Genomic DNA, 18,267 nt, shown 5'->3' with positions numbered 1-18,267 from the left:
CCCAATAACTCCAGGACCAGAGCCTTGCCTTATTATTTAACTATTTTTATTTTACAAGGTAAGATCCAATGAGCTATGTGGCTATTTTTCAAAAGCGACCCGGCTATCACATATGATAGCAGCTGAAGGAAGTGGCTTATCCCGTGGAAATTTATAGCAGTAGCCAAATACTCTCAACACGTGAAATAGATTCTACATGTGGAGGGAAAAACCGAAGGACCCGAAGAAAAATCCACAGGACCACGGGGAGAGAGTGAGACGTTGACTACAAAAGGTGTGGGGTCGGCATCAAGCCCATGGCCTCCTGCATACCAGGCCAGGGGGTAACGTCTCCGAGCCCACCGTGGCGCCCGGTGGCGAGTCTTTAGAAGAAGGCGATCCGAAGATCTCAGGGACCTCGTTGGAGAGTAAACACGGATCAGTTCCAGCAAATATTGGGTGGCTAGCCCATTGAGAGCCTTGTAGGTCAGCAGCAGGGTCTTATAGTCCACTTGATACTTCTTCTTCTTGGTTCTTTCGGTAAAGTCACGTAGAATGGAAATAATAAAATAATAAAAATAAAACTTAATAAAATAATTTAATATAATAATATTATAAAATAATATAATAATATAATAATGATACTTAACTGGTAGCCAATATAGAAACAAGAGAGCAGGTTTGTGATGATGTTCTCACGAAATGGTGACCCTCCTTTAAAGCAGATACATTTCTACGTAGGATTATTGCCTGAAACGTCACCTATTATAAATGTATATGACATACTTACATTATATATGTTATATATACAGTATATCTTCGATTATCTGGCAGCTTTGGGGGGAAGGACGCACCGGATATAAAAAACGCCGGATATTAACATCATTTTTTTAAATAGCTTATTTTTGCACGTTCTTGCATGACAGAATGTTTTAAGTGTTGTATACGTTATTTTAGTGTCTTAAATTAGTTTACTATATGAAATTGGCATAAATAAACATACAAATAGACTAAAATAAATATCATACTCCAAAAAGTTACTGTATTTACTTACTGTACTTACCACTCCAATCTCGAAGACTCTGCATGGGGTGCTGTAAGTAGTACAGCTCTTGTTTCAACAACATGGGTTTGATGATTGCCGGACTGATGCGAATGCCTAATTACATACACTTTTCATTGGATCGCAATGTAGATTTTCAGTTTTTTCTTACAATTTTTATTAGTCATGAACTATTTATATACGTGCAGTATTTTCATTGTTTAAGTTGTATGTAGTGTATAATTTGCTGTAAATTATTTGACACTGAAATCAAGCGTAGCTACTTTTTTTGGCACACACATGGTACCGATCGCCGGACTGGAACAGCCTGCAGAGCGGTTTTGCCGGATCGGCCCGGGACCGCCGGATAATGTTGGAAGCCAGAAAATCACGCGCCAGATAATCGATGATCAACTGTAATGTATATATAATGGTTTATTGTAGCATTTTATGTGCTTTGAAGAGAGTAGACATTGATAATTTCCTATAGATATTACGGGGCTGTCCTATTGGGTGCCTATAGATGCATACATGGATGTTGAACTTATTTTGCAGCGGACATAGCCAACCATTTTGAAGGGTACTGAGAGATGGAGGCTAACTAATGCTGCGGTGCCCCGATCATCCATGATCTTGTAGAGGTCATCGGTAATTATCTTTAGTATAGCCATCTCAGTGCTGAAGAACTGCAACGGGTTGAATCGACCCATCACATCGACGTGGGGAAGTAACCACTTCAGACACAGGCACTCCACGACCTTTGAAATCATCATACTCGGATTTGCGATTAGTATAACGAGAGAGCTCTCAACACCTGCGTTTTGTCAGATCTGCTGTATATTGCGGAGGCCTGGACATTGCTTCAGGCTGATTTGGATCAGCTGCAGTCCTTCCACATGTGAATGCAAAAAATGCCTTCTTGGCATCGGATGATTCGACTTAGAAATGTTACCATTGGGGCATTTGCCACCAGTCTCTTCGTGATCGAGAGCTCAGTTCAAAGGAGACGGCCCTGTCACTTTGTGGACACGTCGCCCGTCTTGATGCACAAACTTCAACAAATTGCGCAACTTGAGTTGGCGGTCAAAGTTTGAAGTGGACTGCGACCATCAAAGGAATGGCGCTGCCTCCGTGATCTGTGGATCATACAAATATATGAGTGATAAATTAATGAATCTCAACACCTCTAGGTCTCCTGCAGTTGGCCGAGGCGCTGCTCGCCCTGCTGGTGCTGGCCTGCGTGGCTTCATCGCAGGCCGTGTTGGCCGGCTACAGCGCACTGGGACCGGGCCTCGGCTATGCGAGCTCTGAGCTATCGGGCGGCTACTCCGGATTCGAGGGAGCTGAGCTGCAGCGAGCGCACGACCTGGACGCTGCCTTCACCCTTCTCAGGGCGCCGGCACTCTATGGGGGGGTGGCGTTCTCCCTCGTGGCCGCTGTAGTCCCGATCGGGGTCATGCTGGCCGTGGCGCGGTATGCAACAGTCGGTCGGGTTCAGTCGAGTTTATAGGTAGTTGTATGTGTCTGTGTATGTTGAACTTATTTGGCACTGTACGTAGCCAACTATGCCAATCAGAGGTGCGGGGGAAGGGCAACAAACTAAAGCAACAGGCATTTCTAAAGAAATTAGTTTGTCAATATAGGTGATTTAAAAGTGAATCACTCCAGTGGCTTCCAAATATCTGAAGAAAGAGAGATCCAGACGGCCGCAGAAGTGCATGTTAGAGTGTGTGATACAGCGACATTATTTTTTTCGATAGTTAGTCAAAAGTTTTGTATACAGTGTTTAGTATAGTGTATTATAGTGCAGTGTCTATAGCATTTGAAGTCGCACGATGAACAGACCGTTTTTATTTGTGGGCTATCCAAAAGTGTAGTGTATAGTTTCGTGTATATCAGTGTATATGTAATGTAGTAACTCGGCGGGAGACGACTTCACGGGTAACACACTCTTTATTTTATCAAACTCGTTCACAGGTGACTAACACCTACTTTGTATCTCGGGTGACAAACACCCACTTAGTATCTCGGGTGACAAACACCCACTTAGTATCTCGGGTGACAAACACCCACTTAGCTACTTGGCGACTAACGCCCACTGAGCTACTCGGATGACCAACATCCACTTAGTGTCTCGGGTGACAAACACCCACTTAGCTACTCGGCGACTAACGCCACTGAGCTACTCGGATGACCAACATCCACTTAGCTACTCGGCGACTAACGCCCCTGAGCTACTCGGGACACTCCCTGCCCGGGGTATCCGTCTCGACTGTGGGTCCCCAGCCCGACCCACGGGGGCGTCGGACCCCGGGTCCCACAGCCTCGCCTCCGAGCCACACAGGGCCCCGGTCCCCACAAGGACGGCGGGACTAGGGGTCTCGTGGCACTAGGTCTTCAGCTCCGTCTTCGGGTCTTCAACTGGGTAACTCTCCCCGAGTGCTCTCGCGCGTCCCCCTTTATACCCCACCTGCGGACGTCGCTGCGAGCACCCACTTATTCGACCAATCGCCGGGCGCTGGCTACGATCCTCTTTTCCCACATCTCATCGTGCCTCACCACTCACGCCGCGCCGCCCCGTCATCTGTCACTCCCGGCGCGCGCGTCCACACCACGCCCACAACGCGTGCCCAACCCCACAACCCGCGCCGCCCCGTGATCCATCACTGTCACAGTCGGCGCACGTCAATACCACCACTACATCACCCCCTACCACATAGCTCGCAGCCGCCCCGGCTGCTATAAAAATATACAAACCCCCCTGTGTGCCCCGTAACACAACACAACAACAAGAACAACAACTAACCTAACAACACAACACGACGCGAACACTACCATCCGCAACCCTCAACCAATGCCACCGCGACAATAGAACAATATATACAACCCGGCGAGTGACAATAGCAATGTGTATGCAAAAAGGAAAATAAATGGAAAATTTTTTTTTTTCTTTCGACTCGTGCAGTGTCCCCTTCTCCTTCCGAGCGTCCCTACAACGGGACATTACCCCGGCAGAGGGGAACACCGGGCGAGCTCGGTGTAGAGCAAAAAAACGTCTTCATGAAAATTGTTGAGACCTAGCCCGAGTCCGCCTTGCCGGTCCGTCGTACGGCACCAGACGCGGTTGAACGTCCGGTGGTGCCGGCGGTTCAGGAAGACATCGGCCAGGCATCGAGGACTCGTGCGTGCCCCGGGGTTCAGGCTCTCGACGGTCAGCAGCCGTCAAGCCCGAGGCACCTGGGGGTGGGTCAGGTGGAGACACGTGAGGATCATTCTGCGACACCTCCCTCCCCGAGTCGACGGTCACATCACACGCCCGGTCGTCACGGCACAGAACGGGGTCACACGGTGCCGCATAGGGCTTCAGTCGGGAGGGGTGCACATACCAACGGCGTTTCCCCCATTTAATCTGTATACTCTGGGGTCGTGCAACCCGCACAATTTCCACCGGTCCCCTCCAAGGTCTCAACAACTTGGGGGACGTAGCCAACGGTACATGTGGACAATGCAGCCAGGCCTTATCGCCTGGTTTCCAATCATGCGTATGCACCCTCCGCTCATGCAATCTCTCGTTCGCAATTTGCCGCGACCGCGAATTCAACCTCGCCGCCTCCCATGCTTCAGTCAATTTTGCGATATTAAATTTGATGTGGTCTGCCAATTTAGATTTTGCACGTGGCTGGGAAATCCCCAGTTGGACGTCCATGGCCGGATCGGCCTCCCGCCCATACATAAGAAAAAATGGGGAAAACCCCGTCGCCGCATGAGGGGCCATTCGATAGGCCGCGAGTACCCCCGGCACCTGTAAGTCCCAATCAACCTGATCGTCGCAGACCTGTTGGCACAACATAGACGTAATCGTCCTGTTCAGACGCTCAACCATCCCGTCAGTCTGCGGGTGGTAGGGGGAAGTACGCACTTTCATTGTACCCAACAGGTCGCACACCTCGCGCAACAAACCGCTCGAAAAATTATTTCCTTGATCCGTCAGCAAGCGTTCGGGGGCGCCCTTGTCCAAAACATAACCCTGGACGAAGGCGTCCGCCATCGCTGCAGCCGACTGGTTGGCGAGTGGCCATGCCATGGGCCATCGGGTGAAGTATTCTACGCCAACCAGCAGGAACCTATTTCCCCTCGGTGTAGCAGGAAAGGGCCCCAAGATGTCCAACGCAACCAATTCGTTTGTGCGCGAAACTTGAATGGATTGCAGCAGTGGATTAGCTGCCAATGGTGGCGGTTTTCTTTCGGCGCACCCTACGCATCCCTTAAGAATGTTCGCCACGTCGTTACCCATCCCCGGCCAATAATAGTCTCGCTGGATTAGGGCGAGCGTTTTTTGAAAACCCAGATGCATGAGCCGTTCATGAGCTGCCAGAACGACCTTACCCCGCATAGCAACAGGCACAACGAGCACGTGACCCCGGGACATGTTGTCCCACTTCATCAAAAGGCCCTGTCTGCACACCCAGGAACCGACCCGCGCATCCCCTACCTCGGGAGCGCCAACTTTTCGACGTAGCGTAAGTAGGGAGCTGTCGGACATTTGGAGACGGCCCCACTCAATGAGGGGCAATGACAACAGCGAATCCCTCCCCGTGGGAGCGTCGACTCCCAATTGCACTTTGGACAAGTTAGCAGAACCGGCACACAACGAGTCCAACCACTCTGTCCCCTCATCACTTGGAGGATGCGACTCGACAGTGAAATCCGCTTGAGACACGAGCCGTTCCTCAACGGGTAGCGGCGCGGCGTGAGCCAGCACCGTTCCCTGCGCAATTTCGGCCGGCCGCGACCCCGTATTCAGGACCCTTACGAACGGCTCACTGTCCCCTCTCACCATGGTTTGAGCAACCGCTAAGTCGAGGCCCCTTCTGGCCCTGTTAGACGGCCCCAACGGCCCCCCCTGTGCCACCGCACCCACCTCGAGTGGCTTCCTCAACCGACGGGGTACCAACATTTTCGATCCCGGGGGCACCCTTACAGTCTGAGTTGGCAGCGCCTGCACCGTCGCACAAACCGTGCGTATTTTGGTAGGGCTCGTCAAGAACGCAAGCCGCCGACCTGACGGAAGCTCAATGCAGGCCTGATCTATGAGAATTTTGATGGGCATTTTGGACAAAAAGTCCGTACCTAGCAAACAGGGAACGGCCAGCGATGATGATACAAAAATAGGGCCCGCCAATTTGATGTCACCAATGCAAATAGTCGCCCGAATCTGGCCGATGATCCCCAGGGATCCCCCATTCGCCGCATTAAATGGCACGTCTACTGGCAGAAGGGGTCTACTTTGAACGGGAAGAATGTTATAAATAAGGTCCGAGATGATGGTGGCCGACGCACCCGTGTCAACAAGCACCCGGACCTCAACCCCGTCAATGAAGCCCGTTACCACGGACGACCCGGCCGACGCAGCCACGATCCTGTGGGCCAATTCGGACCACTCGACTGCTTGCGGGCCGCGTACGGACCCCCCTCGCCGAAATGAACCCCTGGCACCCAGCCGCGAACCCCCCACCGCGAAGCGGCGACCCGAATGTGCCGTGTTTGTGGACCGAACGTGTGAGGTGCCGCGACTTGCCGGGTTTTGTTGGGATGACTTGTGGCCCTGGTCGTCGTCCCGACGTGGTCCTGTGGCGCGCTGACGCGGGGCCCGGCACCCGGCTGCGACGTGACCCCGAAGGCCGCAGTTGTAGCAGACGACGGACGTCGTAGGTTTCGGTTGCTCCAGCTTGCGGGGCGAACGTGTGGGCGAACGACCTCCCGTTCTCCACTCCCCCGGACGCGATGCAGCGAAGGCCTGCTCCTGCACCGCAGCTGGCTGAGGTTCGGCGATCGTGGCTGCCAGTACCCGCGTTCCCCGCCAAATTGCAGACGCCCCCCGGCCTGCGTTTGAGGACCTCGTACGCGTGAATGCTCGTGGCGATCGCCAGGGAGCAGATATCCATCTCGTCCGCCACATTGATGGGGACCCCCAACTCGTGGGCCAACACCAGCAGCTGCTCCGTCACCATGGCGTCCTTCCCCTCTTTATCCATGCGGGGAAAAGCTGCGTCCGCCAAGGCGAGTAGTGCCGTGCGATAGGCGAGCGTCGTTTCTCCAGCCACCTTCCGCCGATCGTAGAACTGGTGGCGACACGTGGAGGGCGGCCCGAACACCTTCGCCATCAGGTGTAGTGCGGCCTGGAGCGTAGAGCGGGACGACCTTGCAGCAGATGTGAAGGCTGCAAGCGCGTCGTCGTCAAGCATCGCTGGCAACGCACGCAGGGCAGTGGTGTCGGACCACCCCGACATCTCCTGATGAGCGAGGAACCTTCGTTGGAAGGCTCCCCAGTCGCCCCCATCCGCCTTGAACGCCGACAGCGCGGGCAATCTTTGCTGGAGGACCCGATCGTCGTCGACGTCGGAGAGATTTTCCCGCGCTCCGCTGTAGTTGTCTAAAATGTCGGCTCGGTTGTCAGGCGCAAAATGGAGAGCTCCGGCGCGCGCTGATGACGTGGGCTGCGCTGCGCGGAGGTGTCCGGCCACGTGGCGTCCGTGTTTCCCGCCAATCAATGGCGGCCCCTCAAAAACGGCGGGAACTTCCAGACTTTTGGCGCGAAGCGCCTTTTGGCGGGATCCCGCCAGCCTCGCTCCTTCCTCCAACCCCGCAGCCGTTTTCCCGCCCGCTGGAACGGAGATCTCGGCCAAGATTGCAGCGGCGGCGAGCAGCAACTCCGCCAACCGGGAGTGTGCGTCTTGGAGGCTGGTGTCGGAGGCAAGCAGAGCGTCGGCCATCACCGCGAGGTGCTGCATCGGCGGCCACTCCTCGTCCTCTCCTCCCGAGGTTGGTGTCCCCGGTACGCCGTCGTCGTCCCGACCTCGCTCGTGGGTATGGGTAGTCTTCCTTGTGTCCATACTTCTTGAAGACAGGTTCACTTCTGACGCCAGTTGTAATGTAGTAACTCGGCGGGAGACGACTTCACCGGTAACACACTCTTTATTTTATCAAACTCGTTCACTGGTGACTAACACCTACTTTGTATCTCGGGTGACAAACACCCACTTAGTATCTCGGGTGACAAACACCCACTTAGTATCTCGGGTGACAAACACCCACTTAGCTACTTGGCGACTAACGCCCACTGAGCTACTCGGATGACCAACATCCACTTAGTGTCTCGGGTGACAAACACCCACTTAGCTACTCGGCGACTAACGCCACTGAGCTACTCGGATGACCAACATCCACTTAGCTACTCGGCGACTAACGCCCCTGAGCTACTCGGGACACTCCCTGCCCGGGGTATCCGTCTCGACTGTGGGTCCCCAGCCCGACCCACGGGGGCGTCGGACCCCGGGTCCCACAGCCTCGCCTCCGAGCCACACAGGGCCCCGGTCCCCACAAGGACGGCGGGACTAGGGGTCTCGTGGCACTAGGTCTTCAGCTCCGTCTTCGGGTCTTCAACTGGGTAACTCTCCCCGAGTGCTCTCGCGCGTCCCCCTTTATACCCCACCTGCGGACGTCGCTGCGAGCACCCACTTATTCGACCAATCGCCGGGCGCTGGCTACGATCCTCTTTTCCCACATCTCATCGTGCCTCACCACTCACGCCGCGCCGCCCCGTCATCTGTCACTCCCGGCGCGCGCGTCCACACCACGCCCACAACGCGTGCCCAACCCCGCACCCCGCGCCGCCCCGTGATCCATCACTGTCACAGTCGGCGCACGTCAATACCACCACTACATATACTATAGTGTATAGTCCTGCATAAAAGCGTGTGATGCGGTGACCATCTTTGTTCGATGGCTAGCCAAAAGTGGCTGCGAGGATGAAGGGAGTTTGTGTGATTGCTCATGCTCCTTGACGAGATCAGCAAGGTACAGTATTGTGGTTCATTTGTGGCAAGAACGTTGTGTGTAACGAGTGCAGCCTTATATTTTGTTAGTTCGGCAAATGGAAGCCAATGCAGCTCAGTGAGCAAAGTATGTTCACCCTTGCGCACCAGATTCACGCTCACCACAGTCGTGTCGCACGTACCGACCAGGTCGGGCAGATGGGAGCAGATGTACGAGTGTTGAACTTCTATCGCACCAGATGTAGCCAACCGTACTAATCTGTGGTTCCCTTTCACATCTCAGTCGTTTTTTCTACGAGAATGAGTGAATACCGTGTGGGGTTATTAAAAGTTGACGGATAATAATCAATGTGCTCCCTATGCTTCTGTACCTGCCTCCGCCTAGCCCCTACCCCTCATGAACTACCTCGTGCATGCGCTCAGCAGGACAGAAAAGAGGCCGGACAGAAGCGCCTTCGTTCGCCTCCTGTGGGTAGAGCTGTTCATGGACGCGCTGTGTAGTGCGGCATTCATAGCCGGCGTAGCGCTCTACCTGTACCAGGTGTTGGAGGTGAACAAGAGCGACACCTGCAAGCAGCGGGAGCAGCTGTACATAAGCCGCGGTTACACTTGGATGACGTGTACACTCGCAGGTGAGAGTTGGGGGGTACGGATGAAGGCGGTTGCCGTATCTTATCTTTGCACGTTTCTCGATGTATATAGCAGCAACGTCTGAAAGGGGCACCGTGTTGGCGAAATGTTAACGCCCTCTCCTAGTATGCCTGTATATTTGGAGTTTGCATGTTCTCCCTGTTGTTGCATGGATTTTTAGAATCAAAATGGTTTTAGAATATTTGGGTGCTATCAATTTCTATCAATTTCTACATGATAAGCCCCTTCGTTGCTCTATTATTTGTGGCCACGTCGCATCTGAAAAAGAGCTATATAGCTCAGTGGGCTTTACCTGATAAAATGAAAAAAATAGTTGAGTGTTTAGTTTACTCTTAATCCAAGTTGCTTTACGACGATTATAAAATTGTGCATGAGATGAGTGTGATTGAGTTAAACAGTGGGGTTTCTAATTATGAAAAGTGGGGTGGAATAAAAACTTAATTTGGAGCTTTCGTGACTGCAGGAATTACTCTTTGGTTCTTTCGGTAAATACACGTATAAAGATAAAATAATGAATTCAATACTAGCATACGACGTTTCGATTGCAACACAAACAATCATCATCAGGTATAAATGAAATAGAAACACAAATCTAGTATACTTAGAAATGTAATGTAATACAACAGAGAGTCGGATAACATAACAGTCAACAACACCCTACCTGGTTGATTACGTTCTTCCTGAGAATGCTAAATTTGAGAGAGAGATAAAACGCAGAACCAGAGACATATAGACAGACATATAAGCAGACAGATATCACAGAGATGCATAGAGAGAGAACAAACATAGGCACACAGAGAAACCACGCCTCTGTGTCGAGGCCTTAAATAGAGAGAGGGGGCGGGGGCGGAGAGAGAGGGAGGGGTTAGAGAAATTAGCATGTCAATGAGTGGCACGGGGAGTGTTAAGGTGCAAAAGCTTGAGAGAGGGGGCGGGGGCGGAGAGAGAGGGAGGGGTTAGAGAAATTAGCATGGCAATGAGTAGCACGGTGAGCAAAAGCTTGAAAAAATAAGGAGACAGGGAGAGAGACACACTGAATTAAATAACCTAGCAAAATGTCTAAATGTAATGTAATGCAACACAGAGAGTCGGTCAACACACAATTAACGCATAGCCTGGTTGATTACGTTTTTCAAAGATTGCTAAGTTAGAAGTTAAGTGTGAAATTTTAAAGAGAGACAAGACACAAACACGAAGAACAGACAAAAGCAGAGAGGGAGAGGGACAACAGCCGAGACACTCAGAGAGAGCAGAACATAAGAACGACAAAATGAGTGGAGACAGAGAAAGTATATTAAATCAAATAAACCTAGCAAAATTTCGAAATGTAATGCAATGCAACACAGAGGGTCGGTCAACACACAATTAACGCATAGCCTGGTTGATAACGTTCTTCCAAAGATTGCTAAATTAGAAGTTAAGTGTGAAATTTGAAAGACACAGACACGAAGACCGATACACAAGCAGAGAGAGACAACAAAAAACCCAGAGAGAGAGAGAGAAAAAACAAACTTAAAACTTCCCCGTAGAAGTGGTTCAAACTTAATTTGGAGCTTTCGTGACTGCAGGAATTACTCTTTGTTTTTTTCGGTAAAGTCACGTGTGGAGGAGGGTGTACAACACAATCTGACGACAAAAAAAGAATAATTATGAATCGTAAGATTAATAGGAATTTAGTACATGTAGCGTAATGCTACCATGAAACAAGGCACTACGTACACATAGAGTTTTCAGAAGTTTCACAGGAGGGGGCAATGGTACTATGTATGTGCATTCCCAAATCGAGTAATTTTCTGTAATTTCTTTAACATGGCAAAATATGGATCATAATGCACGGCGCACAATGAGTTACTCCTTTGCCATAATGTGAGTGGATTTGGTTACATCCACTGTGAATCAGTTGGGTTGTAGTCAACACTTTCCCATTGCGATGATGCAAGTGTAAGTGTATATCATCAGTTTTTATTCCGATTCCATTCCGATTATGTATGTGTATATTCTGATGATGTACGTGTACGTCATCGGAACAGAATTGAAATAAACTAAAATATAATTACTTTATCATACTGAGGCGGGAGAATATGGTGCCAGCTATCATACATTTTGACTTAAAACTTTCGTGACTGCAGGGATTCATGTTCTGGGTTCTTTCGGTAAAGTCACGTATATAAAAAATAAAATAGAATACAACCTAATTACCACCACCATCCATTCCAGAAGAATTCCTTCAACAAAACGCTAGACCATAGAGCTCAATGTATCTCCGACCATGGACACCTGACCAGTGAACTCAAACATGTACACCAGGCTCTCAAGGCGAATGGATATTCTGACTACACAATCCGCAAAGCCATCACCCCACCCGTGAGGAAGGAGCCATCTGAAGATCTAATGAAAACCATCACCTTGCCTTACATAGCAGGGATAACCAAAAAGATTTACAAAATCTTGAACAAACACAAGATCCAGGTCCGATTTAACTCAGTGCATAGAATTTGTGATCTGATTCCATCTGTGAAGGACAGGATTGACATGCAATATCCCGGCGTCTACAAACTAAGCTGTATCTACGGCAGCAGTTACATTGGGGAAACTAAGCGACATGTCTCGGATCGTGTTCGTGAACATAAGGCATATCTGAAACACGGCAGGACCAATACTTCTGCCGTGGCTGATCATTCATTTAATGCGGCTGGCTCACACGAAATTGATTTATCTAAGACGATGGTACTTTGCAAGCCGACTGGCTATCAACAAAGATTCGTTCACGAAGCCATCCATATATATACAGACATAGACACAATTTCAACCGAAACGACGGTTTTAAGCTCAGCAATCATTGGAAAGATGTCATCAACCACTTTGGGTCATGACTTGATTTGGGTTTTCTTGTCAACCTCTACCATCAGCAGTGTTGATGGGTGTAGTGAGGTGCTATGTCCCACCCATCTGTACCCCACTTTCTCCCCCTATCTCTACCCTCCTCCTGTCTCCCCCCTATCTCTACCCTCTTCCTAACACACTTGGACTGCGCCCTCGCCTTTCAGCTCCACCTCTATCTCTACACCCCCTCTCTCTCCCCCTGTTTTTGCCCCCCCCCCCCATTGTCTAACGCACTACTTGTACCCCTTCTCTCTCCCCCGTATCTCTACCCTCTTCCTCCGCCCATTGTCTAACATACTTGGAGTGCGCCCTCGCCTTAAGCTCCACCTCTATCTCTCCCCCCCTCTCTCTCCCTCTGTCTCTGCCCCCTCCATCCCCCCATTGTCTCCGACATTTGCGCTGGCTGCCCCGCCCACTTTGAAAGCCCTTAGAAGCAGTTGCATTTGGAGGCTTGCTCCCTATTTTCTCTCCGCCTGATGAAGACTGCTTGTGTTGCGATCGAAACGTCGTGGGTTTTTTGGTTTTATTATTTTTAAAAAATATATTTGTATTTTTTATTTGATTTTATTTAATTGTATTATCTGTTATTTTGTATTTTATTTTCTATCTACGTGACTTTACCAAAAGAACCAAGAATATAGCTGTTATAAAGTTCGGTCATGTTAATACGGTTCTCTGCGGTAGGTACAATGTCTTTATAAATAATAGCGTTACACCTCTGTGAATATAATTAATGCTGAGCCGCTTGTGCGTTCCGAGATTCAGCAGTGAACACAACCCACCCTGCAACTTGCAGACGCCTCACAACGGGAAAGGCTTAATACGGCCAAAGTAAAACGGAGGCCTGCCAGATTCGATCTGTGAGCGTCTGCAACAAAGCACTACAGCTGGGCTGTGGTACTGCCCCAGTTGTGGATTGTGGTGGTGGCAGCTTTAACTTATTCAGCATTGCTTGTTTCAGTTGTAATGGTATGTCTTATCGACCACAACCTGTGGAATGTTAATCGAGTCTTAGTATGGCTCTATTGGCGTATGTGATTAACACTGAACCCTATAGGAGCCAATCGTTCTGCTCTGTTATTCTCAGTGATTAACACTCAACCCTATGGGAAGGTCTGTGTGGCACTGTGATTATCCGAAGTGTTAATTTAGTAAACATATATTATCGTGATAGTCTTAGTCTAGTGCAGTGGTTCCCAATCTTGTACTTGTAGTTTAACTCCTACCTGCTCTAACAATTGTCCAAATCACTACCAACAATATAAATTTTACGGCAGCCCTACCAGCCTTACCAACTCTCTGTGTACCCCTAACAGCAACAGCAGCAACCATATATTCTCACGACTCGCTCTCTTGTCTTCTTAATAAGGAACCGATGCAGCGGTGGCTGTCTTTGGGTTGATCGCCGCTTGCTGCTATTTGGCTGGAGCTGTTCTGTGTTGCATCAGACTGACAAAGGTATAACAATCATTATTTTCGGTTTCTCTGTCTATTAACCCTTTCCCGTTTCGATAACATACGTGTATGCCAATAGTTTTCCTGAGGACGGAAAAACACTCAAATAAATTAACTTATCAGTACCGAGGCTCCCACAAGGCCATGTGGGCGTGTATCACATTTTGCCGCCAGCTATCATAAAGTGCGGTCACGTCACTATAGTTATCTGCGGTGAGTACGATGTCTTTAAAAACAATGGCACCTCTACCTCTAAATAAAATGAATACTGAGCCGTTTGCGTGTTGCAGGATCAGCAGCGAATGGGACCCACTGCCACTTGCAGACGTCTCAGAATAGGAAATGGTTAAACTAATATTATAATGGTAATAATAATTATTACAATAAATACGGTGACAAAATTATGATGAAGGTGATTAATTATGACAATATAACCGAGTTTGTCTGTATCCAGGTGAGAAAATGCAGGCAAACACCTAATGGTACTCACGCCACTGGTGATGCTACTTCTGAAGATACCACTTCTGGAGACCAGGAGATATGGGACAAGGATCGGAAAAGGAAGATACTGCCTAAAGTTTGGACTAAGAGCAATGGACACACAGTACAAAATGGCTGTACTGGACATGAAACACAAAATGGCCATCATAGAAATGAAATGCAAAACGGTCGCTGTGGAAACGCAACTCGAAACGGCGGCGCAAAGCCGGCGCAGGCTCCAGTGCAGGGGCAGAGTGGTCACGCAATACAATTGAGAACAGAATTGTAAACTCTCATCAACCAGTCCTTGGTTTACTAAAAAATACAGATATTTCTCATCATTTTAAACAAAACTCTTTTTTATTTTACCAGGCAATGCCCACTGAGCTATGTAGCCATGAATGACATCTCAACGAAGTGGCTTATCATGTGGACATTTATAGCAGCCAAATGCTCTAAACGCGTGATATAGATTATTAATGTGGAGGGAAAAACTGGACGACGACCCGGAGAAAAATCTAAGCTACTTTATGGGATGTCAGGGGTAGGGATGGAGATAGACAGTGGATTAAAGGGGCATGGAGATAATTCCCGCCAAAACGAGTGGGGCAGTGGAGCAGGAACAGTGGAAGAGGGGAGTTACAGGTGAGAAGATATATGAGGGGGGCATCAGGGGGCTCGGGGCATTCTGGCGGGGAACGGATTGAGAGAGGGCTGTGGGCAAGTGTGGACTGGGGGAAATAAAGGACGGACCTCCCCCCCAACCTTGTGTCGGCTCGACTTTACACTACCATGAAGAGAGGGAGAGAGACATGAACTCCATTTGTATGGCAGGTGTTGTCAGGGTCAGGATCGAATCTACGACCTTCTGCACACCAGGCGAGGGAGATGACATCTTGCCACCTATAACCATTATTTTTAACCACTTCTGGATGAGGGTTTCCCAAGATAATGCTAACTTTCATGGTCTTGCAATACAACAATATTTAAGGGAATAGAGCTTACAACCCCCTTCATGGAAACAGTGACATGGTACCCTCCTTGCCCTCGCGGGAACGGAACGTTTAAACCACCAACTTAAAGGCAAGGGAACGGGAGTTCGAAGTCAGATAGTCCAATTTCTGTGAAGCCTGATGTGATGTGTGTTCACTGGGAGGTCGGGGATGAGCGCAAGGAATGCCTCCCTTCCCCTGGGGATGGATGGGATGCAATCAACGTTCTATGGGACTATAAGTTCACCGAGCACGTAAAAGTTATACTTTCCTTTAACCATTCCACTCCCCCTTCCCCTCTCCCACCCACCTAGGCACCAGGGTATTGCACCCCCCCCAACTTCTTCCCCTCACTCCCTTCACGTTTTCATGGTCCCAACTCGGTGGGGCAGAGTTAAAAGGATGCCGTTCATTTTCATCAATATATCCAATGTTCTGACAGGACGACTGCCATATTGCTTTACTTTAATTTAAGCTTAAATATTTGTTTGACTTATTTTAAGTGTAATATGCCTCACAACTAGTTAACGACTTGTTACCACTGCAAAAAATGAGCAAGAAGTAACCAACGATTTACGTGGTAAAAATAATGAATGTGATTGTGCAAAATCACCATTTGAAGATGTTATTACTAATTTTGCAATGAAAAAAGTTCATCTCTGGTGTAAATTTCTCTAATCTTATGACAAAAAAGATTGACATTGACATGACTCTGCCTCTGTACAGTGAGGGAAAAAAGTATTTGATCCCCTGCTGATTTTGTACATTTGCCCACTGACAAAGAAATGATCAGTCTATAATTTTAATGGTAGGTTTATTTGAACAGTGAGAGACGGAATAACAACAACAAAATCCAGAAAAACGCATGTCAAAAATGTCATAAATTGATTTGTATTTTAATTAGGGAAATAAGTATTTGACCCCTCTGCAAAACATGACTTAGTACTTGGTGGCAAAACCCTTGTTGGCAATCACAGAGGTCAGGCGTTTCTTGTAGTTGGCCACCAGGTTTACACACATCTCAGGAGGGATTTTGTCCCACTCCTCTTTGCAGATCTTCTCCAAGTCATTAAGGTTTCGAGGCTGACGTTTGGCAACTCGAACCTTCAGCTCCCTCCACAGATTGTATATGAGATTAAGGTTTGGAGACTGGCTAGGCCACTCCAGGACCTTAATGCGCTTCTTCTTGAGCCACTCCTTTGTTGCCTTGGCCGTGTGTTTTGGGTCATTGTCATGCTGGAATACCAATCCACGACCCATTTTCAATTCCCTAGCTGAGGGAAGGAGGTTCTCACCCAAGATTTGACGGTACATGGCCCCGTCCATCGTCCCTTTGATGCGGTGAAGTTGTCCTGTCCCCTTAGCAGAAAAAACACCCCCCAAGCATAATGTTTCCACCTCCATGTTTGACGGTGGGGATGGTGTTATTGGGGTCCTCCTCCAAACACGGCGAGTTGAGTTGATGCCAAAGAGCTCCATTTTGGTCTCATCTGACCACAACACTTTCACCCAGTTGTCCTCTGAATCATTCAGATGTTCATGTGCTTTCTTGAACAGGGGGACCTTGCGGGCGCTGCAGGATTTCAGTCCTTCACGGCGTAGTGTGTTACCAACTGTTTTCTTGGTGACTATGGTCCCAGCTGCCTTGAGATCATTGACAAGATCCTCCCGTGTAGTTCTGGGCTGATTCCTCACCGTTCTCATGATCATTGCAACTCCACGAGGTGAGATCTTGCATGGAGCCCCAGGCTGAGGGAGATTGACAGTTCTTTTGTGTTTCTTCCATTTGCGAATAATCGCACCAACTGTTGTCACCTTCCCACCAAGCTGCTTGGCGATGGTCTTGTAGCCCATTCCAGCCTTGTGTAGGTCTACAATCTTGTCCCTGACATCCTTGGAGAGCTCTTTGGTCTTGGCCATGGTGGAGAGTTTGGAATCTGATTGATTGATTGCTTCTGTGAAGAGGTGTCTTTTATACAGATAACAAGCTGAGATTTGAAGCACTCCCTTTAAGAGTGTGCTCCTAATCTCAGCTCGTTACCTGTATAAAAGACACCTGGGAGCCAGAAATCTTTCTGATTGAGAGGGGGTCAAATACTTATTTCCCTCATTAAAATGCAAATCATTTTATAACATTTTTGACCTGCGTTTTTTTGGATTTTGTTGTTGTTAGTCTCTCACTGTTCAAATAAACCTACCATTAAAATTATAGACTGATCATTTTTTTTGTCAGTGGGCAAACGTACAAAATCAGCAGGGGATCAAATACTTTTTTTCCCCCACTGTATATACACTGTGCCTATTCTTGCTATAATAAAATATTTATTTACGAACATATCTTGGTTCCAATTTTTATTATACAAAAAAACATGGTCAAACTTTTATTTAGAGAGGCATAGTGCTGTAGTTTTTAAATGCATTTTATTTACCACAGAGAATCGTAGCGACACGATCGTGACACTTTATGATAGCTGGGTCCAAACTGTGCAATACTTCCGATGACATACATATACGGAATCGGAAGAAAACTAATGAAGTACACGTCATCAGAATGGGAAAGGGTTAAGTTGTTGAGTCATCTGGCCAGAATTGGGCAAAGCCAACCTATTTTTCACTCGAGCAACTGGAGAGCAGCACGGACGACGTGTTTCTGACATAAAAATCAAATTAACATATTGAAGAATCACGCACCCACATCAGCGAGCTATACTGTTGCACTTCTGCTTGTACAGGAACGTTGCTTCCTGTGCAGTTTATACTTGCGTTACTACCCATGCTGAATGCCACGCTGAGGCTGACCCACCACGCAAAATCTAAACCCCAGATGTATGCACAGTCTGTTCTCCGAAAAACACATGTTTCATAACGCGAATTGGATATGAGATTAATGTATTAGGGAACACATTTTAATACATGTGTAGTGACATAGAATCGGTCACTTAGCAGCATA

At 48.5% G+C, this 18,267-nt stretch overlaps 1 protein-coding gene across 2 annotated transcripts in view; it reads left to right on the top strand.

The window, feature by feature from the left end:
- Positions 1 to 17,652, top strand: part of LOC144737064 (MARVEL domain-containing protein 3-like) — an 85,278-nt gene extending 67,626 nt beyond the window's left edge. Inside the window, exons 3-6 of one of the 2 annotated variants that reach the window (XM_078619716.1) lie at positions 2,212 to 2,494; positions 9,283 to 9,488; positions 13,760 to 13,848; positions 14,300 to 17,652. In XM_078619716.1, the coding sequence (XP_078475842.1) occupies positions 2,212 to 2,494; positions 9,283 to 9,488; positions 13,760 to 13,848; positions 14,300 to 14,614 (893 nt within the window). In that variant the 3' untranslated portion in view covers positions 14,615 to 17,652. Of the gene's footprint in view, positions 1 to 2,211; positions 2,495 to 9,282; positions 10,346 to 13,759; positions 13,849 to 14,299 lie in introns of those variants that run through there. The other variant, XM_078619717.1, reaches the window with a different exon arrangement.
- The last annotated feature ends 615 nt before the right edge of the window (positions 17,653 to 18,267 follow it).

This window comes from Lampetra planeri, chromosome 64 (genome assembly GCF_965212315.1).
Source record: "Lampetra planeri chromosome 64, kcLamPlan1.2.h2, whole genome shotgun sequence".
Taxonomy (NCBI): Eukaryota; Metazoa; Chordata; class Hyperoartia; order Petromyzontiformes; family Petromyzontidae; genus Lampetra; species Lampetra planeri.
Note: the sequence above shows the minus strand (reverse complement) of the source record. Positions and strands in the feature narration are given on the sequence as shown.